This window comes from Psittacula echo (genome assembly GCF_963264785.1).
Source record: "Psittacula echo genome assembly, chromosome: 16".
Classification (NCBI taxonomy): domain Eukaryota; kingdom Metazoa; phylum Chordata; class Aves; order Psittaciformes; family Psittacidae; genus Psittacula; species Psittacula echo.
In genome coordinates, this window is record NC_137752.1 from 2,984,185 (window position 1) to 3,006,159 (window position 21,975).

The 21,975-nt window shown below is 45.4% G+C and overlaps 1 protein-coding gene across 1 annotated transcript; it reads left to right on the top strand.

Annotated features, from left to right (window-relative positions):
- Positions 1 to 324: 324 nt before the first annotated feature.
- LHX2 (LIM homeobox 2) lies at positions 325 to 20,832 on the top strand (the record flags this gene model as incomplete). The annotated part of the gene is made up of 5 exons (XM_080630762.1): positions 325 to 552; positions 3,066 to 3,268; positions 4,026 to 4,408; positions 12,546 to 12,751; positions 20,545 to 20,832. 5 exons carry the CDS (start codon positions 325 to 327, stop codon positions 20,830 to 20,832), a joined length of 1,308 nt encoding a protein of 435 aa, XP_080486888.1.
- Positions 20,833 to 21,975: the final 1,143 nt, after the last annotated feature.

A 21,975-nucleotide genomic window follows, 5' to 3' on the forward strand; every position in this document is an offset into this window, starting at 1 on the left:
TCTATTATTTATTAATCCCTCCCAACCGTAAACCTTCCCAGCTTACTGCCAGCTGGGCCAGAGCATAAAGCCTGGGACTGCACCTGGGGCCATGAGCCCTGCACTGAAGAAGCCTCCTAGAGGGATGTGCCGGGGCCGCGCAACAGACTAGACCCGAGCCCCGAAGCTTACACCACCAGTTATCCCCTCTCCCTCATCCCCTCCGCCCGCCTTTTCTGCGCCCCATCCCCTTGAAACCTCGGATCCGTGCCTGCCCTGCGCTCCGGAGACTCGCGCCGGCGTGAAAAGCCCGGTGTCTGAGGAGAGACGGGGCGACCGTGCTAGATGCATGGGGGAGGGCTCCGGTTAATGCAAGTTCTGGGCTCCTGCAGGGACCCCGACAACTGTCAGCAGCAGCAGCAACTCGGGGCCTCCTCCTCCGCTTCCTCAGCGATGCTTTTCCACAGTCTGTCCGGCTCGGAGATGCACGGGGTCATCGACGAGATGGATCGGAGAACCAAGAGTGAAGCACCGGCCATCAGCTCGGCTATAGACAGGGGAGAGACCGAAACGGTAGGAAGGGAGGGAAGGGGAGCCCTTCCACCCTTAAACATAATAACCCCTCAGAGATACAGCTTCTCTCTCGAAATAGCAGATCGGGGGGAAACCTACGCAAAATGCTAAACCAGAAGAAAATTAAGCAAAATGGTACCCAAAAAGATTAAATAAAACCGTGGGGAAAGGCATGAAACTGTTAATTATTAATAATATGCATAGTAATAGTAACGCTCGGGTAAAAGGAACAGTATTGCTCTTGCGAGAAAACAGAAAGTGGGACCAGCTTTTTGGTAGCGTCCAAGAACTCCTTCCCTTCCCCCAGCCTGTCCGGCCTTCTAAAGTTTTGGGGAAGAGGCAAAGTATGCTTTTATACAGATAACGGTTTGGCACAGTGAATTTTTTGTCTGCAGAATGGAAACACAAACACCAAAGAATCCAATTCCGTGTTATTTTTCAGGTAGGATGTCTACGCTGAGGGAGTCTTTATAGCATTTATATCTCTATAAAATAAACCGGAGTGCCTTCAAATTACGATTTTAAAAAATAATTTTAATATATATGCACAGTGGGTTTGCAGTTCTGGCAAGCAGAACTGAAGATATGGTTCAGGGAGGCGGATGTATGCAAATCTTTATAACTTTACCACTTTTTATGTTGTGCCTGCTGATGCGTAGTGCTTGTGTATTAATAGATTTGGATAAGCAAAAGATGCATCCTTCTAACCGACGTTAAGCTAGCAAAGTGGAAGAGATTTCTGGAGTGTGTTAACGGAGGCAACATTTTATATATGCTACTTTTTTTGTAATTAAGAAATGATAATTCTGAAGTGAAATAATCCCTTACTTTGGTTAAATGGTGTCCTCTGAGCTGATACAGGCACATGCAAGAAAGATTATCTGTCCTCGGGTTTTAGAACTTCATCACTATGTTATTTCTCTTAATGCTACGTAGAAGTTTACTTAATGGTGACAGTGAGAATATTAAAATCCGAAGTAGTGGCTGGAAATCAGCCTTTATGCTGTAGGGGTGGAACATGATTTGTAATCTAAGTGGTTTTGGTTTTCTGTGGAAAAGTTAATATTTCTCCGTACAATTAAGCAACAACAAATTATTTTTTCTGGAATATATACCTTTATATATCTATATATAATGTATATGCATACACATGTGTATGTAACAAATAGAGGGATGGAATACTGGCTCCTTAAATACCATTTCTGGATCTCAGAATATTTTTTTGTTACCGGAAAAACAAAGCAGAAAAACTGTATTTCGTTTAAAGTGGAAATTGCTTCGGTTCTAAACGGATCCCCAAGCAGATCTCGGTCAGTGCCTTCGGGAGAGAAGCCGTGGTGGGGAGAGCCGCGGTTCTCTGTACCCGCAGCCCTGGCAGCGGTGGGACGGGAGGTTCCTGCGGGGCCGGAGGCTGATACCGCTCCAGCGCCGGCTGGCAAAGCACCTTCGGGTCCCTTCGTCTCTGCCCCGTTAGCTCTGCCCGTTCGGGCTCGGGAGGAGATAGAAGTAAACAAACAACTTCTACCCCTGGCCTGCATCAAAACAAACGCGTGTTTGTCGCAGCTGTGCAGGAATGGCTCGGGTCCCCTTGCACGAGGCCAAGCCCGGATGGTGAGGGGCGGGAAGGGGCATTTGGGACGCGGTGGGAAGCAACGAGCTCTGCTCTGAGCCCAGTTCTGCCCTGAGGTGCCCGCTAAAAGAAATCAGCGTCCTCAACCGGCGCCAGATACTTTCTCTTTTTTTGGTAGAAGTCGACAGAATATGTATGTATTTGTTTTTTTGCAAGGTTTCGGTTGGATTGCGATTTGACACTAAACTATTAAATTATATAGGGGTTACATTTAGTTTTATTGCTTCCAAGTTTATCCCGGCATAATCTAATGTGCTCTGTTGATTTTTATTTTTCTCCCCCTTGCTTTCTTTCCTACACCTTTCCCGCTATTTCGTTTTCCCGCTTCACCGTTCTGCACCCGGGTCAGTGCCGCTCGCCTCCTCCGCGGCTGTGCTCACCGTTCCCCGGGGCGCAGACCGGGCACCGGTCGTTTGGAGCCGGCCCCGTGCCCTGATCGTCATTTACTCGGGGTTTACACCACACACGGACACGCTCCGCAGACACGCACCCACAAAGCAGTAACCGCGCAGACACTCTCAATAGAGCCGTAACAATAAATTTGAAAACTAACTATCCGTGATTTGCCCTGTTCGGTGATTATTGCGCCTGTTGTTGAACAGCATCTTTCCTTGTTCTGGGACTGGAAAACCCACCAAGAAAAAATAAATGGAAGAGATGCGTGGCCGAATCCGGACGCCCTCTCTAGCCCCCCCGGGGGTCCCCTTGTCCCGCCCCCGGGAAGGTGGGGGTCCCGGGCCGAGCTCCGGACGTGGAGCCCCTCTTCCCTGCCAGCCCCTGCGGGGAGCGAAGCCCGGCCCCGACCGGGGGGGTGGGGGGTGCCCAGCAGCACACCGGAGTTTCTCCCTCTTGCTAACGGTCTGTAATTGTTTTCCCCCAACAGACCATGCCTTCCATCAGCAGTGACAGGGCTGCCCTGTGCGCCGGCTGCGGGGGGAAAATCTCCGACCGTTATTACCTCCTGGCTGTGGATAAACAGTGGCACATGCGCTGCCTGAAGTGCTGTGAATGCAAACTCAACCTGGAGTCCGAGCTCACCTGCTTCAGCAAGGACGGCAGCATTTACTGCAAGGAGGATTACTACAGGTACAGCCTGCCCTCAGCTACCATGGGGAGGGGGGGATGACGGATGACAGAGACCTGTTCAGGGCCCCCCACACTGAGCAGACCCCGTCCTAAAGTGGCTGCGGTGGGTACACAGTCCCTACGGGGCGGGCTGTGAGCTCCTAAAACCTCCCACTGGAGAGGCAAACTCACCGTGGGGATGGGCCTCGTGTTCCGAGAGGGGGCACTGCCCGGTCTCAGCTCCCCACGCCTGCAGGCGGGCACTGGGGGCTTCGAGTTGGATTCCCCGGCCCAGCCTTTCCGGACCGCGCAGGGACGGAATGGCTGAGGCCTGACCGCAGGGCGCAGCCCTTCACACTGGAGGGGATCGTCCTCCCCGCCCGTGTCCCTCTGTGGGGCCGGGCACGGCCGCGGAGCCGGCTCCTCTCCCAGTGGTGGTGGCGACCGCCGGGGCCCGGCCGTGTGCGGCGCCGCTCCTGGAGCCGGGGAAATTTGCGGGCAGCGGTCAGGGCGTTTTTCTGCTGGGAGCGGGAGGGGCAGGAGCTGCGGCGCGAGGCTGGAAACGGGACGGAGTCCCTTGGGGGGTTCTGGCCGTGGTGCCCGCCCGGCTGCCGGGCACTGCCCGGGGAGCGAAGTCGCTCCACAAACGGCCCGGCTTTGTGCCGCTGCCCCGGTCCCCACAGCCCCTCTCCCTCTGCCGCCCTCCGGGCGGACCCGACAAGGGGGGGGAGGGAGGGGTGCGCCTCTCACCGTCTCCTCTGGCCGTTCTCTTTTGCAGGAGGTTTTCGGTGCAGAGATGTGCGAGGTGTCACCTGGGGATTTCTGCCTCCGAGATGGTCATGAGGGCCAGGGATTTGGTATATCACTTAAATTGCTTCACTTGCACCACTTGCAACAAGATGCTGACCACCGGCGACCACTTTGGGATGAAGGACAATCTGGTGTACTGCCGCCTCCATTTCGAGACTCTCATCCAGGGGGAGTACCAGGTGCACTTCAACCACTCGGATGTAGCCGCTGGGAAGGGCCCAGCACTGGGAGCTGGCTCTGCCAACGCTTTGGGACTGCCTTACTACAACGGCGTGGGGACTGTCCAGAAGGGGAGACCCAGGAAAAGGAAGAGCCCAGGGCCTGGGGCGGACCTTGCAGCTTACAACGCAGGTACGAGACCCCAGTCTTCCTCCCAAACAATTCCAATGGTTTGTTTCTGTTTGCTTCCAAAGGGGGATTTCCATTTATTTTAGCTTAAACCGTTAATAATAGTTTAGCTGCAGCATAATTATTGAGATCAAGTGCTGTCAAACTGCAATTACAGAAGCTAATATGTTAGCATTTTTCACTTCAGCTGGAAATAAAATGTTTTGAAGCAAGGTCATCTGGTTAAGGAGGGGGAGAAGGGGGAGTGTAGCCTGAAATAAAATCTGGAAACCAGAGATTGTAAGTTAGCACTTCAGAGAGCTGTGAATTTTCTTTAGTGGCTACACTCAAAGGCTGCTGATGGGTGAATTACTCTGCCCTTGTCCTGAGCTCCTGTACCTCAGCGTTTTGGGAGGAAAAAGGAGGGGGAAGTAAGAAAGTGCCTGTTTGCCTGTGACAGGGGGTGCCGGATGGGGGGGCCGGCAGCAGGTGTCTGCTGCAGCCTGGGGGCTGCTCACAGGATGACAAGTTCTTCTGGAGTTTTGCTCTTCAGATGTGACTCGAGGCAGAGTGAAGACACCCGCAGCACCCCCTCCCCAGCCCCACAACCCTTTCACTGGGACAAGCAGCCAGAAAAATGGGAGCAAACAGGGCCGCAACCCTGTTTCTCAGGCTCTCTGCGTCAAGCTGCAAACTTTCCACTGTGTTTCCTCGTTTAACCTTCCCCTCCCGCAGCACTGTAATTTTGCAAGCAAAGGAATCCGACCAGTCTCCCTTCCAACACCCCGTCCCGATTCCCCCCATCCTTTTGCTGCTTTTGATCCACTATCTGCCCACCAGAACGGTTGCGGCTGCCTTCTCTGCCAGCGCCGCTTCCCGTGTGCAGCCCAGAGACGGGTTTGGACAAAAAAAAAGCTCTTAAATCTTGATTTTGCGACAAGATCTCCAGGCAGGGGGGGAGGTGTGAGTTGTGTGTGTCATGTCGGATCCCAACTCCCCGGTGGCTGCATTCGCCCGCCCGCCCGGCAGAACCCGTTTGCTGCCTCCATTGTGTTGCTCCGGTACCGGCTGCGCTTCTCCACCGTCCTCAGCGCGTTTTTTGTTTTAAATCTCCGAAGTTCAGACGTGTCCGTTGGGCGCAGATTAGCCTTTAACATTTATTTTAATTCCCTCGGAGAAGGCGTTAGGGGAAGGCCAAGTTTGCTGCGGGTTTTGAGCCGCCCCGACAGCCGCGGCTCCGGCTGCCCTTGTCCAGGGGATCACGGTGGGACCCAGGGAGGGTTGTACTGGTGGTCGCCCGGGGCTCCAGAGCCGGGGTGGGGTGGGATGCGGGTTTCAGCTCCCGAGGATGGGGAACGATTGCTCCGAAATCGAGCGGTTTGCACTGAAAATGGCAGGGAGAAAGGGCGCAACGCGAACAAGGAAACGCACCTTGGGAACAAAACTGCCGGCTACTATTGGTATAGCTAATTGCTGAGTAATTTGGAAGTAGTGCAAAAATCAGTAGTGGTTCCAGTGGTGAAGGTTGATGAAAGGTGTGCGTGATGTTCTCGTGAGTAACAGTTGAGTTTTAAAACACATAAAATACGCATCTTGGCCGTCTAAAAGCGTCTCCTTTTCGGAGGGATTAGACTTTAATTGTCCTTCCACTGTCTCCCTGTGCAGGGCAGATGTTCAGATTCAAAGGACCTGTAAATCGAATCCCGGCTCTGTCCTGGCTGGGAGCAGAACCCGGGAAAGCCTTTCCCCTTCCCTGGGTCCCACACAAACCACTTTTAACTGCGTCCTTTCAAATTCGTTTCCAAAATATTTGCCCTCCGATTTTTTGGTCTTTTAATTTGTGTTTAGAGCCTGGAGTTTGCGAGACCTTCCTTGAGAAACCTTTGGCTTCTGAGCTTAAACTATTTATCTACTTAACTATTTACTAAACCAATAATCGACTATTTTAAAAGATAAGAAGTGCCATTGATCTTGGAAATGCGACTGGGTTGCTCGTAGATGTAGAAATTCACAAACTAATGAATTATTGCAAAGCTTTCGATTTTGTGCCTTTTAGAGAGAAACAAGTGGGACGGTTTCTCTTTTTCTTTTTAATGAAACTTGTAATTCCTTTCTCAGAAAGGCCAAATATTGTCCTCTGAGGATATCTGTTGCTGGTTAATTCCTGTAGAATAGTTTGTGTAAATAAACCTAAACCCAGAGGTGGTGGGAAAAGGGGGACCTGTAAACTTCGGCAGAGCAGAAACTGGAATTATTTCATGAACTGTAGCAAGTATTTATCTGCAACACGGATGGGACACACTCTTTTTCTTCCCCCCACCCCCTTCCTACTTAAACGAGACCCCGTTTGCACGGGGATGATGGCTTTTAGATGTGGATAGAGACTGACAAGTGGAAAATAGCTTAGAAGGATGCAGAAACTTCAAAAAGGCTTCTTTTTCTTTCTTTCTTCTGTCTTTTTTTTTTTTTTTTAGTGTGTTCCTGTGATCATAATTTCTTCTTTCACTTGTTGGAATGGAGTTTGATGGGGTATTTTCTTTTTTTAGGTCAGTAAATCAATGGCTGAAAGCTTGCTGAACACAGAAGCACCTGTAAAGAATTGTGAATACTCCCTTTGTGGTTAGACCCCGAACCTCCCCCAGTGGCTGCTTTTTATTCATTTGTATCTAGTCTGTCTTTAACATGAAGACACTAAAATATCCTCCAAAGTGACACAAATTTGGGGCACGGCGGGCTGATAAAATACCCATAATCTGTGCAAACAGGGACTATACTAACAATGATTTCCTTCCTTTGCTAGCGGGAAGGCTCGGAGCATTCCGGTGAGCGGGTGGCCGCGGCTCCGGGCTGGGTTTGCCTCTCCGGGGGCCGCTGGCTCGGTTCGCCCCACAGGGCCCTCCGGAGCTAGCCTCCAAACGGACTTTCGCGAGAGTGTGGGGCTGATTTTATCCTGACAAAAACTGGGAAAAGCCTGGAAAGTCTGGGAGAGGGAATCTCTCGTTCTCTCCTTCTTTCCCCTGGGACTAGAAGCTTAGAATGAGCTTTCCTGCGACTAGAGATGCAGATCGAGTAACGGGAGTTGCAGCTTAATAAGGGGTGTTTGCAGCGGTTTCCTACGAGAAATCAGAGTTCTCTCCTCTGCCCGCTCCGCGGCGCGGTGCATCCGGCCCCTCCCCGCGGCTAGGGCTGGGGTCAGGGCAGGGACAGTGCCAGCTCCGCGAGGGTTGAACGGGACCCTAACCCCGCTCCCTCCCCGGGGAGGTTGCCGTGGAGCTGGGGTCCCTCAGGAGGAGCCCGCCCCGGCCGCGCAGCCAGCCCCTTCCCCCGGCCCGGCTGGGGCTGCCCAGGTTAATCGTGGCGCTCAGGGAATCACCGCGCACTCGCACCGGCTATTCAGCGCCATTCAGTTGGCTTAATTGAGGGGAAAAGCCCTTCGCGGCCGGCTCCCCCCGCGCAGCCGGTGCTCCGCGCGGCCCCGCTCCGGCCCCTTTGTCCCCGGCCCGGGCAGCTCTCTGCCCCTGGAGGCACCAGGGCGGGCCTGCAGCAGCTCCGGGAGGCGGCGGGACACGCAGCGCCTTTGTGCGAGGCGTATGGGGAAGGCCGGAGGGAAAGAGGGTTTCTAGTCTCAGCTCTCCTCTCTCGTGGCCTTGTGATGCTCAGCCTGGGAGACAGGCACTCCTTAGGACAGGCTTTATCTTCCTTGTCCTAGAAACGCTCTCGAAATGTCAAGGTTGAGGCAGCACTTTTTGTGTCTGTCGCTCCCAAGGCTTGGCAGAGGCACCCTCCTTTCAGTGCTGTCCCAGGAGCAGCAAGGATACCTCCTTCTCTGCTCCAAGCGACACAGCTTCACCCTTTTTGATCCCAGTTGTGGGAAGGAGTTTGGGCATCTGCCTTCTCCAAGTGTCTTCTCCTTCTACCAGGAAGAAAGACTCTCTCTTTTCTTGTCCCAGGTACCGTTCAGAGGGCTCTGTCTCACTTTTGTCCCCTTCAGGAATGCGGGTACCACAAAGTCCTTTAAATCTCCTGCAGGCAACAAATCAGGCTGCCCGGTCTGGTTAATCACAAGTTCCCTCTCCAGGCAGCAGGAGGTTAAAACACCCCCTTGTCTCTTATTACAGAAGGAAAGGGGTGCATGTTCCTGAGCCACTGAATATGGAGAGCTGATGCATGCACCAAATGTCTTGTTTCATCATTCTTTTAGAATCGGGATTAGTTTGCTTTTTTGTTTTTGGTAATTTAACATGTCAAACACAAGCTACTAAGAACAAAAGTTCCCCCAAAGGAAATTCCTCTTTCCCATCTTCTCCATGTGCCATTTACTTAGTGACCTACTAACTACTAAGCACATGCTTCGGCACAAATCCCAACATGTGGGGATGAGCGTGAAACAGTGCTCCCAAGTTTTCTTCTTCCAACAGTGTTTGTCACAAGGATAACAGCACATCCTGCTTTTACACTTTTGTTGCTGTTTTTAGAGGCCGTATTATGTGGTATTCTGCAGAGGCTATTTTGGTCACCAGTGTCAAAATACAATGTTTTAATCTCAGTTTCTAGTGATGCTCTCCCTAGACATCACCATCTTGTGGCTGAGTGGCCATTTGTGTCATGATGCTGGTGGAGGAGGCTGGAAGAGTTGGTGGCTGGTGAGACGAGAAGAGCAACGGCCTGGATGTGGGGCCGGGGAAGGGCACAAGGGCCTTGGGAAATGTTTTAGGGTCAAAAAAGAGACCTAGCACTTCAGAATTTGTTTTGTCATGAAATGGGAATGAAACATCAGTTAATGTAAAACTCCTCTATTCGACTGAAATTTTATCAATTGTGTTTCTGAACCCCCAGCAGGAGCCCTTAAATACTGCAATTGAATGGAAACCTTCTGTACGAATAGTGCAACAGTTCCTTTGGGAGATAGCAGAGACACCACAGAGGCACAGGGAAGAAGCGCCTGAAAAACAGACAGTTGCATGAGGGGTGTGTGCAGTGTTAGTCTTCCACCAGGATGACTTTCACAGAAACTCCTCAGCTCTTAAAGCCTCCCCATGCGTACACCCTTGGCATGTTCTGTATCTCTGTGCCTGCAACGCTCATAGACATTTCCGACTCTGTGAGAGATATGTATAGTATTAGCCTGGATAGAATTGACTTTTGCAGGTGGTGCCAGGCACCACAACCAAATACAGGAGGGGAATTGGCACTGACATGGGATATTTAAGTCATACCAGGTGATGCCTGGGGATACCCAAACCACTTGCACAGGACAGGCAGCAGCCACCCTTGTGTGCTTTCAAAATCTGTTCTATAACTTCCTGCCTAGAAAAGACGCTGTTTTCCAGTCTAAAGTGGTACCTATTTACTGTTGGTTTATTACTCTTTTTATTTGGCAGATGTGGAGGTAAAATTATGAGAAATTCAAGGAGTAACTTGTTCGTTGTTCTATCAGGGCTTGATGAAAAGCTGATACCCTCATTCTATTTTGGGAGGGTTTTAATCACTTCTATTTCCTTGGATCCTGGATGTATCTCATTCTTTATAGAACTCGTTAAAATCCCACTACTTGCAGCCTTAGGGCTTGTTTTGTTACATATTAACATGAACAGACCTCCATCCTTCAGACAGATATTTTGATGCATTTCCTCCTAAATCTCTGCCTTGTTATTTCTGGGAGGGTTTGAAAGTATTTCAGATAATACACAGAGGTCTTTTCCATTACTGATACCTAAGATTCTGTGAGTACATTTTAAAACCAAGCACTGCTTGGTTTTACATTTCCATAATAGAATTTGCTATGAGCAATATAGTTTCAGTTATTCATCCCAGTATTCTTTCCATCAGGAATTGCAGCTATGAAGGAGACTGGAGTACATGCCATGACCCCAGTTTGGCAACTAGTTCTTAAGCCAGGAAAGGTTCTGCTGCATTCCACCCGGCTCCATTAATGCCACGTTTTTACTATCTCCTTTTAAGCATCTTACACCTTTTAAATTCAGGTGCTTCCAGTCTTTCCACGCCGCAGGAAAACAAGCAGAAATACTTCTTACTGCTAGAATCTGGCACGAGCTGCTTAGGTCTGGAAAGGATTTATACAAATGTACACAGATGCACGCACACGCACACATTTCTGTACACAGCGCAGGGGTTTTTAAGCTGTTTTTTAGATTATAGGAGTACAGAAACACACAGAAAAGTTTGAAGTTTCGGACACTTTCTACATGTCTATGAAACAAACATGGCTTTGGTCTTAGAGCTGAATCTTTGCTCTGTGCTGTGCCGCATCTTTCTAGAAGGGTTTGAAAAGCTGAAGTTTGCAAAGCAGCCCCTGGACATGCTGCAAACCTGCTGTTTATGGAATTTATGTGCATTTTTACTGATGAGTACATGCCTTTTATGCATTTATTTTTAAAACTGTTTTTAATGCATGCCTTTCAGAACGTGTGTATGTTTCCAATAGGGCTGAAAACCTTTGATGGAAAGCATGAATATAAAGGGAGACTATAAAGACATGACGATGAGATGTACTTAGTTGTAAGGAACCAGCAGTAGTGGACATCTGAAATCTGTTTTTCTGCTCAAGAAACTCACCAGTAATTCACAATTGAAAATATATTGATATTAGAACAGAAAAAGCAAATTGATGTCAGTTTATCAGAGCTAATTTTCAGTTATATTCCTGATTTTTTTTACTGGATTTAACCTTGGTCCTTCCTGTTGTTTTAAGAGATTTTCTATGGTTTACTCTATGCAAAAATAAATGAAAAACTACTTTTGGTCTATGAGATTATTTTGCTTGGCACTTAACACTACTTGGTAATTATTCTAATGTTCCTTGCTCATAGACCTTCTTTACAGGCTTTATGGTTGATTTGTGCACATGTATCTGTTGGTGTCATTCCATGATTTCAAAGGCTATAACAGAATCGATCATTCAAACTAGTATTTGCAAATACTTATATTTTAAAAAGGAAATTCAAACACATAAATAAGGAAAAAGATCTTTTTCATTTGGCAGTGATAACATTGTATTAGCAGCTTTATTTCTTTAGTTAGTCAAATTATAGTCATAATTTGCTGTCTGGTATCCACAAACTTTATTTCTTTTCTAGTGTTTCATTTAATGGTCTCTCTTGTACTCTACAGGGTTTAGTTTGATGGAGGAACTAATTATAATTTTAACTGATCTGTTCCATTGAGATTTAAGTGGACTGTATTGTACAGCTTGCTTTGTACCTTACAATGCAATTTATAGTGATACAAAGTACACCAAACACTTTATGGGGTTGAGGGCAGCTACTGTCCTACAAGCAGAAAGTGGAGGAAAGGCTGTGTGGAGATGCAGAGAAGAAGAAAGGAAACGGGCCTGACATTTTAAAAGCCATGAAGAGGCAGGTCAGGGTCCTTGCAGGTTGGTTATTGTAAGGGAAACACGCAAGATGCAGAAATACGAGCTAAAAATGTGCTCAGGTTGCCAAGAAGGCCAACAGCTACCTGGCTTTTATCAGTAGTAGGGTGACCAGGGCAGTGTCCATCCCCCTGTACTTGGCACTGAGGAGGCTGCACCTTGAATACTGTGTTTGGTTTTGGGCCCCTCACTACAAGACAGGCATTGAGGTGCTGGAACAGGTCCAGAGAAGGACAACAGAGCTGGTGAAGGGTCTGGAGCACAGACGGCTGAAGGTCTGGGGGGGTTTAGCCTGGAGAAAGGAGGCTTCTCAGTCTCTGCGTGAAAGGAGGATGGAGTGAGGTGGGGGACAGTGTCTTCTCCCAAGTAATAAGTGATACTTGCATTAGGGGAGCTTTAGATTGGGTATTAGGGAAAATTTCTTCCCCAGAAGGGCTGTCAAGCACTGAAACAGTGACAAGGGAAGCGGTGGAGTCACCATCCCCTGGAGGTATTTATAAGATACGGACATGTGGTGTGTAGGGTCATGGTTTAGTGGTGGCCTTGGCAGTGCTGGGTTAATGCTTGGGCTCAATGATCTTGAAGGTCTTTTCCAATGTAAATGATTCTCTGACTCTGTGATTTTATGAAATGGAGGGGAAGACAAGCAGAATTTGTACCAGCACAATACATGCCATGGTGTGTTATTTTAAGTGCTGCACTCAGATGAACTGCAGTGTTGGCCGCAGAACAATATATTTACATGCCTTTTCCTCTTGTTGCCTTAAGCTTTAAGCTGCAATGAAAACGATGGTGACCACCTGGATAGAGACCAGCAATACCCCAGCAATCAAAAAACAAAGCGGATGAGGACATCATTCAAACACCACCAGTTGCGGACAATGAAGTCATACTTTGCTATTAACCACAATCCTGATGCCAAGGACTTGAAACAGCTAGCTCAGAAAACCGGCCTGACCAAAAGAGTTCTTCAGGTAAGAAAAACAGTCTTTTGTCTTGAAAAGTAAATAGGAGATCAATTTTATATTTAAACTGCCATAGGGTTTGCTGATTTCCAAGCTTTTCTTAATCGTTCATATCTTCTGTGAAGCTTCAGGTAAATCCTAGAAAGTATGAGAAAAGTTATTTCTTTTCAGAACCTAAGCAGATCACTTGGGGTCTAATTTTTAATGGCAGTTAGGAAGGTTTGGTGCTCAGATTGTTCTCCCGTAGTTAATTCTGGTGCATGTTTTAGCTTCCAGTCTGCTGTAAGAAAAAGTGAATTATTTTAATTAGTGTGTTCACTGTAAATACAGAGAGGTCTTAATTTAGAACTTACTGTGAATGTTTACCTTCATAAGAATTTAGTCAGCAGTTTGAGTTTATTTGATCAGGACAAGGAGGATGTATTTTTGTTTATAATTGATGTGGACATAAATTTGGTTTTTTTAAAGATTAACTCACAGTTTAGTAACTTAGAATGAAAGGAGACTGCGTTTTAAAAGTACTTTTTCTCTGAAAGCTGGATTTCTTTTGCTTCACGGATATGCACTCCATTTGAACTATTATGGGAAGCAAAGGTGAGATTATTAGTTGATTCAGCTCCATTTTCATTTATAGTTCTGATTCAAGAAGTCAGTTTTGATGGGCACTTACCCACTAATTACATCTAGAGATAAATTTGAGCGTACAGGAACCATGGCATGCTGGGATCTATTGCTGACATTTTTAAACAGGTCTTAATTGTAGAAAAATAGCGTGTGAGCTTCATGGAGACAGGTAGGCACAGAGATAGGCTCCTGGGAAAGCATCATGGGCACCTCCCATAAATCCACAGGCAAGTGGAGGGCAATAGACAAAAAATATTGGGAAAAACTGATTTCCCTGGAGATATTCTGGACCTTACAGTGTTAATACCCAATAGAAAAAGGAGTAAAAGATTTGTAGGCTTCCCAGTAAAAACTACTAATGAAAATCCATACACAACCACTTCTCTTGGCTACGTCCTCCATAGCTGGATTTCTTGGGGTGTTTTTGTGAGGCTGCTTTGCGGTGGTGGCAGATTCCTCCAATACACACAGTGCACATCCAGACACTTGAAATAGCGGCTCTTACAGCAGCTCTCCTTTATCCACACACATGGGTGAAGTAATTTAGTGCATTTGTCTATGCTTATTTTGACACTTCTTTATTTTACCCTTAGAGTTTAGACACTTCAGTAATATCTGTTCTGTCCATTACAGTGTAGTCACATCTGAATTATCTGAGAAATCTCACATAGTGCCTTAAGAAATGAGATCAGTGACTGGAAATTGTCTTTCTCTTGATCATCTTTGTGGTCTCTCTCCTCATGCCACACCAACTTTGACTTCCATCTCTCTTCTCTTTTCACCTATTGGTTCTTTCCTTCCACCTTTTTTCCAAGTTACTGTCTCTTGTTTCTTTCTTCCTTTCCAGAATGTATTTCCTTCTCTCCAAAATTGGACTCCACACCTCCATTACACTTCCGTTCCTCTTTCAGTTTCTTCATTGCTTCTGTTTCCATATGAAACATACCACATTATGCAGTTTTAAGGTGCTTAGTGCGTCCTCTTTTTTTGTGGCAGGCCCTTACAATTCCACTAAACTTTTTTTTATCGTTTTGGCGTTTCACTACTTGTACTTTCACAGGTAAACACTCCTTTAGCTCCTTTAGCTGAAGAGTGGTGGAAGGTAATAGCTGGTGGTGAGGATTGTACCCAGCTGCTGGAGGCAATTCAAGACAATGGCTCAGAGTGATACTTTGTCTAGTGTCACTGGAGTTTTCCTGTCTGTTACAAGCTCTCTCTATACTCTTGGAGTTTTTGTTTGAAAATTAATTTGGGCCATGAAAAAACAAACTTGTTTTCTGATTTTAGAACTTTTGCGCCCAACTGGTTTATCTCTAACCTGAGAGGCAAATTTTCAAACACTGAAGTTCACCTGTATGAGTTTCAGGGTTGCTCTTTCCTAGGGAAAACTCTGCCTGGTGTTGGTTACTGAGACAGTGTCACTTGTTAATTCTTTAGAGCCAGAAACATTGGCATTCTGTCTGTGCCATTTATTGAACACAAGGTAATTCACTGACACTATTGATCTAAACAGGCATCATTAGCATTAGTCTGTCTTACACACTGAAGGCGCGTGGACTCCCAGACGTACATGCACACGTGGCAGTAGTATGGAATCTTCCGCATTCCCTGTGTTGTTATTAGGCACATTTGTAAGCTGTTGTATTTTCTGTATGTTCAGATCCCAGTTCAGCTGATGGAGGATTGTGGTCTTTGCATATTTCATAGAATATATTTTGATAGAAAATGCAAGGCAGCAGATGAGGAGAAACAAATTCTCTTGTTCTGAAAGCAGTGTACTTCCTAAACACAAGTAGTAGAGTTCCTAGGGATTTAGAGACAGCTATAGTGCCCTTACTGTATGTATAGACAGTCCCACATAACATGTAATGGGGATACTTTGTTTGTAGATGAGCAGAGAATTTAGCCATATTCTTAATGATCTGTGATACCAGATCTGGAAGACCTGACTTCTGTCTTTACTTTATATTATAGTCATTAGCTACACATGTCCAGAAGTGGAATGGCATAGAAATGTAACATACTACTTCATAAATTGTATTTCCTTCAGTGGCTTCGTAATGCAGGCCACTTTCTGTAAGTAGCCACAATAGAATCACAGTAAGGCTATTTGAAGTTTTAACCCCTGCTTTTATTTATTTTCATTCCAATTTAGCTTTATATTTGCAATTTAATTCATATACCTCCTGTACTGCAGCTGGGGAACACCAGCCCATTATTGTAAGCTATCATTCATAATTAAAGTGACCAGCTAATTGTGAGCTAACTAACTGGCATAAATGTTCCTCTTTTGGGAACTGATATTTCCTTTTGTGAGTTTAGAAAGGGAAGGTGGAAGTAGGTAGCCCTGAGAAGCTCTGCTTTGCTGGCTATAGGAATGTACCTCTTCTCTCCCAGGAGTCTGGAATGAGATTATCCATGGCAAAAGCAGTTTAGGAACACAAAGCTTTATTTTTCACTGGGTATCATGTACACTGCCTATTCTTTCCTGAATTGCTCCCCAGTACAGTTGCTATGAAAACCCCACAAAGATTACTGCATGTGTTTGGACTTGGCTAATTCAGTTTCCAGTCGCCCACAGGCATGAAGTTCTCCACAGTCACACATGGGTACCCTTGTGCTGAAGATTTGCTTTGGGCTAGCACGCTGCACCGAGCCCCTATTCCTAAAACATCCCATCCTTCCCCTTTGGATGGATGTTTACTAATTACAACAGAGTAGTCAGAATGTATGTGCAAAGAGTGAACGTAGTTTGCTTTGTGGTGCAACATCTGTTATTTTTTGTTTCTCTACTTGCTAGTTAGTAAAATTCAGTAAACATAAATGGCTCCAGGTAGCTGTGTGAATATTTGTTCTAGCACAAGCTATTCATACAACTAATACATAACAGTTTCAACAATGGGAGTGTTACAAACAAGAATCTGAAGTTACCTAAGGTGATTAGATGATCCCATTCAGTGCAGTAGCCGAATCCTTATACAATACTTAGTGTGTTTATTTCCAATCCTTCCCTGTCGTATGGAGATGTTATTTTATTCCTGTTTTAGTTGATGGAGAGAGAGATAGTTACACAGATCACTGAAAAGATAGTATAGTATTTTAACTGTGGTGGATGTTATTCCACCTTGCCGCTGAGTTGCCCAGCTACAAGCATCCAGCCCCGCCAGCCAGAATGTGGTAACAGCAGCGGTGGGTCTTAGTCGTGGTTTAAGCCAGTCGGCAAGTCAGCCACGCAGTTTCTACTCCCCGCCCCCCCCGGAGGGATGGGGAGGAGAATCGAAAGAATGTAACTCCCATGGATTGAGATAAGAACAGTTTAGTAACTAAGGTATAACACAAATCACTACTGCTGCCACCAATAATAATACTGATAAGGGAAATAACAAGGGAAGAGAATACGATACCGCCTGCCGAAAACGAGCCCGACAGAGCAGTGCATGCCCTTCCGGGTAACTCCCAGTTACATCCTCGGGCATGACGTGCTGTGGTATGGCTAGTCTATGGCTAGTCTTTGGCTAGTTTGGGTCAGGTGTCCTGTCCCTGCTTCCTCCCGGCTTCCCCCCCTCCCTGGCAGAGCATGAGACTCACAAAGTCCTTGGTCAGAGTAAACATTCTGACCAGCAACTGAAAACATCAGTTTTATCAGTCCTATTCCCAGGCCGAAAGTCAAAAAACACAGCACTGCACCAGCTACCAAGAAGGAGAAAAAGTGACTGCTGCTGCTGAACCCAGGACAGTCTTGCAGCTTTTTTTATTTTCCAGCAGGAGTTTTGGTCCATATTTTCCCCTTTGATTTGAATAGCTCAGCCTTATGATGATACATTTGGACAGCAAACCACTAAATACTTCCCAATGATTTTGTTTATTCCTCAGTACTGAAGACCAGATTCCTGATTGTGTAATTGATGTGAGATAAGTCCTTCTGGAACAATTCTTTCAGTTATGTATGTTTGGGTTATTATTTCTTTGCTTTACTTGAGTACCGTTACAGATGCAGGGCCTGAGTGGGAGCACATGGCGCTACCGTCGTTATGCGTGGGCAGCCCTCACTTGCCAGCTCCTACATGCTGCTGTGCACAGCTCTGGGTAACAACATGGAGCAGCAGAGCAGCAGGCTCACATTCCCACAAATCAGACAACAGTAGTTTTAATTCTTTCGCTACTCTTCAATGTAAAGTCTCTCATATCGTACATGTGTAACCAAAGATCACTATTGCGATAATTGTGTTATCCCTTTCTACCATAAGACAAGGTATTCTCAGAAGTTCAGTTAAATATTTAGATGCCTTTTCAGTAATAATTCAGTAGTTATTATTGGGCAATTTTAAGGAGCGTTATAACCATTAGTTGATTAACCTTGACAGTATCTCAGTGAGGAAGTGAAAGTAGCCATATAATCTCTATTTCTGAATAATACTTATAAGACTATAGTATTTTCCGTGCCTACATGAATTACCACTATTAAAGAGAGAACCATGATATATGTGCAGCTCCTGAAAGCAGCATGAATGGTCATAAGCAAGGGCATCTGAGCACAGATTTTCATATTTAATGGAAGATAAAGGGGAATGCATAAACACTAATAGTCTTACTGACTTTTCCTTACATACTACATGTTTCAGATCACAAACACAAAAAATACTGTTGGGTCTCTCACCCTTTTAAGGTTAAGGAAGAGCTGGATGTTTAGGAACAATGTAAATAAACAGAATATTTATGGTGCCTTCTACAGTTTTACACACTTCAAACAAGAAAATTGGGGAACAGGGATGGAAATGTTACTCGTATTTGAGACTAGTGCTTATAGAAATGTGTATTTTTAATGAACAGAAGTGTGAAATTATGCATAAATATGTGTATATGCAACTGGACTAGTGGTTTTGCCTGTTCTGATTACTACAAAACTGTGGTACACATACAGATCAACAGTGGCAGGCTTTAAACTTCCATTTCACCTCCATATGTATTAATGTTTTTACAATCACTGGCAGGTACATTAGAAACATCAAAGCCAAATTACTTTGTGGGCCAAATGTAAATGATCTCTTACTGAGAGGTAAAAATATCTCACAAATGTCCAAACTGCGGGGTTTTTTTTCAATATTCCTAACTACTTGGTGCTTGAGACTTTGTGGCTTGAACAAGCAGAGCAGATTTGCTTCACTTACACCTTCTGCACGGAGGCTCCCTGCCTTGCTCAGAACCCTCCCATGCTTCCCTTCCTGCGTGGCTCTGAATGAACAGTCAGATGATGCTGAGAGGATGCTGGTTGTGAAGGTGTCAAGCAAAAATACCATGTTGGGCTTTGCTTAATGTGAAACACATCACTGGCCTTTAATGGGTTTACCCATTTACTGTGGACTGTGTTTTAAAATCACAAGTCTATTTTTATCCATGTTAGTTTAGGAGATTCTTGTTTTCTTATCGTATATGAAACCGATAACTAGTCTTTAAACTAGGTGTTTTAACAAAGGGAATGCCAACATACTGTTTTAAATTACGAAGCTTTCAGAGAAGAGGACCTGTAGGGATGCAATTTATGCAAGGCCCATGGAGGCAGCTCCCATGGCCACTACTAGAATTTGTGCCTGAGGATTATTTCCTTATGGCATTCCCTGGATAGAGTGTGAAGGAGACGCTGTGCACCTGAAAGACCCTTGGTTGGAGGAGAAAGCTTTCCAGAGAATAAGTAGGAGTACTCACTGGGGGCAATTTGGGGCTGGAGCATCTGCAGCTGAGAAGAAAATCAGTCAGAGGAAAGCCAGATCAGACACGTTCATCAGTTCCACCCACGGCTGGCACGTAGAAAGCGCAAGGAGAACGCCTCACAGGACTGCTCGTACTTACATATTGCTCCTCTGTCAGTGACTTAAAGCGGATCCTGTGGCAGGGTCGTGCTGTTTTGCAGTTAGAAGTCAGACTTTCTGTACAGGTCAGTGTGGTCTTGAGAGTTCCGCACACTGAGTTTCCCTCTACAGACCTCAGGAGAGAAATCTGATGGAGATACCGTACAATGAAGCAGACCTTTTCACTCATTCAATTCCTTTCTCTGACAGATAAAGAGATGATGAGGCTCATTGCATCTGAAATGCAAAGACTCGGTCCTATTCCTTCTAGCAGGTCAAAGTGAGGACAGTAGCATCAAGACTGAGTCCATTGTAAAGAATGTAAGATTGACAGAGGCCTTCTGATAAATAAGAACAGTGAAATTTCAGCTAGTTTGCAGCAGTAAAATTACCTGGTAGCCACATGTATCAGGTTGAACACAGGGACCTGCTGTACATCGGTTTCATGCCAGTTTCACAAATCCATTTTATTTTATCTATTTTCAAATAGGTCAGAAAGATATTTTATCATTAAAGAAATCCTGCAGAGAGTGGAAAGCTTTTATCTTGGACCTAAACACTGAAATTTAACTGAGAAAGATGAAGTCGTAGCTTTTGGCCTTCACTCTTAGATAATAATCAAATAATGGAAGAAGTAGCAATGTTGGAAACAATTCTGTATGTGGATATGATTTCTACTGAAATGACAATTTTTAATGCAACGTGGCTCTTTAATACCATTGAAGCTTCCTTTCATGACATCATTCCAGTACTGAAAACATTTGAAAAGGGAGACTGACTTAGGTGAATGGAGCTGAAGCATTTGAGAAAGAAGAGTAGGAAAGAGGTACAGTCCTTTTAGAAAAGTGGGAGCATTGCAGACACTGAGGCATGAGAAGGTTCCTGGGAGAGCACTCGAGGCCCGCAGAAAGGCAGAGTGCTGTGCTCTGTGCCACCTGCTCCTACAGTGGGAGATGTACTTGAGATATGAGGGTGCCAAAACTCATTCTTTTATATCCATCTGATGCTCGATGTCTGCCCAATCCAGACAAATACTTCTGGGACTGAGGGAAATTAAGGATTCATGCAGGCTGACAAATTTCTAAGCACAGAAAACTCCCCTTCTCCATCCTCAGTCCTCTCCTGTCCCAGGCAGACCATTTATACAGGATTGTAGGAGAGAGAAAGAGGAATGCTTTGAGGACATTTCTCATGACCGGGGCTACTTTTCTAACATGTTACCAGTGAAAACATCTTCCCCAATTCCAGCACTGGTGAATTTGTGAATATGCTTTTGCTTTTTTAAACGCTGCAGCTCTTTAAATGCTACCCTGTTATATTAAACTATTTCAGGTTTGGTTTCAAAATGCTCGAGCCAAATTCAGACGGAACCTCTTACGTCAAGAAAACACAGGGGTGGATAAGACTTCAGACTCAACACTCCAAGCAGGGACCCCATCAGGTCCTGCCTCAGAAATATCCAACGCCTCCATGAGTCCATCCAGCACTCCCACTACTTTAACGGACTTGACTAATCCTACTATGCCTACTGTGACATCTGTCTTGACATCAGTGCCCGGAAGTCTTGAGGTTCATGAATCTCGAAGTCCTTCACAGACGACTCTTACGAATCTTTTCTGATGACTCTTTCTTAATAATTTCTTTAAAAAAGAAATTATTCTTAGCTGAAATTCCAAGTGTATTTTAATAGAGGCTTTGAGCAACTGACTAACCACAATTAGGATCTCTCCTAAAAAAACAGAAGGAAATGTAGTGTTCTGGTATTGCGGAGTATGGACTGAAGAATAACTTGGAAGATCTATTGCAACACAACATTTGTGTAACTGTACAGTTTTGTGGACTGAGCAAGGGAAACAGCAATTAATTTAAGTTGGCTAAAGCTTCTGTATTTTCAAAGACTGCCATGTGCCTTATATACTGTTTTATCTACATTCTTTGGGTTCCATGTCCACTTCTCTCTTTTTCTCTCTGTATATTTATGACCAGGGCAAAAATGTTAAGAGTTTGTTACTTTGAATAGTCCTAAGCCTTTCATTGGTTGCTTTGTTGTTTTAGAATTTTAAGGTCGAAGTCTGTTCGAATACCAGAATTTGTAAAATCTAACCAGTAATAAAACCACTTACGGAAACTACTTGGTAATGGCTGCAGTTACATTTAACACTAGTGGCACAATCAAGATAGGCTGATTGTATTTAAAAAGATTAGAAAACTGCACTACACAGTATCTGCCTAGGATAAACTCTAAATATGATGTGTGCATTCCTCCTGTTGTTTGTTTGGGTGAGAAGTCCACCTTGTGCAACAGTGTAGGTATCCTCAGTGTAGAGAAATAACTATTAGCTGCAGGTAGAACTTACCAGATAATGTTAAAAATCAAACAGAAAATCTATACTTAATTTTGCTGTGTGAAACAAATCTGACTTCAGCTAGCATTTACGAGAACAGTCTTGCTTTTATGCAAGACGTTTCATGGGGGAGGCAAGCATGAGGGTACCCAACAGCTCTGTGGCCACAATCAGCCCCTTGCGAGGTAGACACTGGGTACAGTTTTCCCTAGGAAAAAGGCAGAATGTTTCAGGTTATTTTACAACACTGGTGGGCAAAGTCGAGGCAAAAGTATCTTTTATAAAGTCACAGCCTTACATTTTTTGTAATGCTTTGAAGGAGTAAAAAGCCAAGGAAAAATATGACATGAAGGATACTAGTAAAAGTGGTTATTCCTTTAATGATTAAGGACCTTTCAATACAATTGAACTCCTTCTT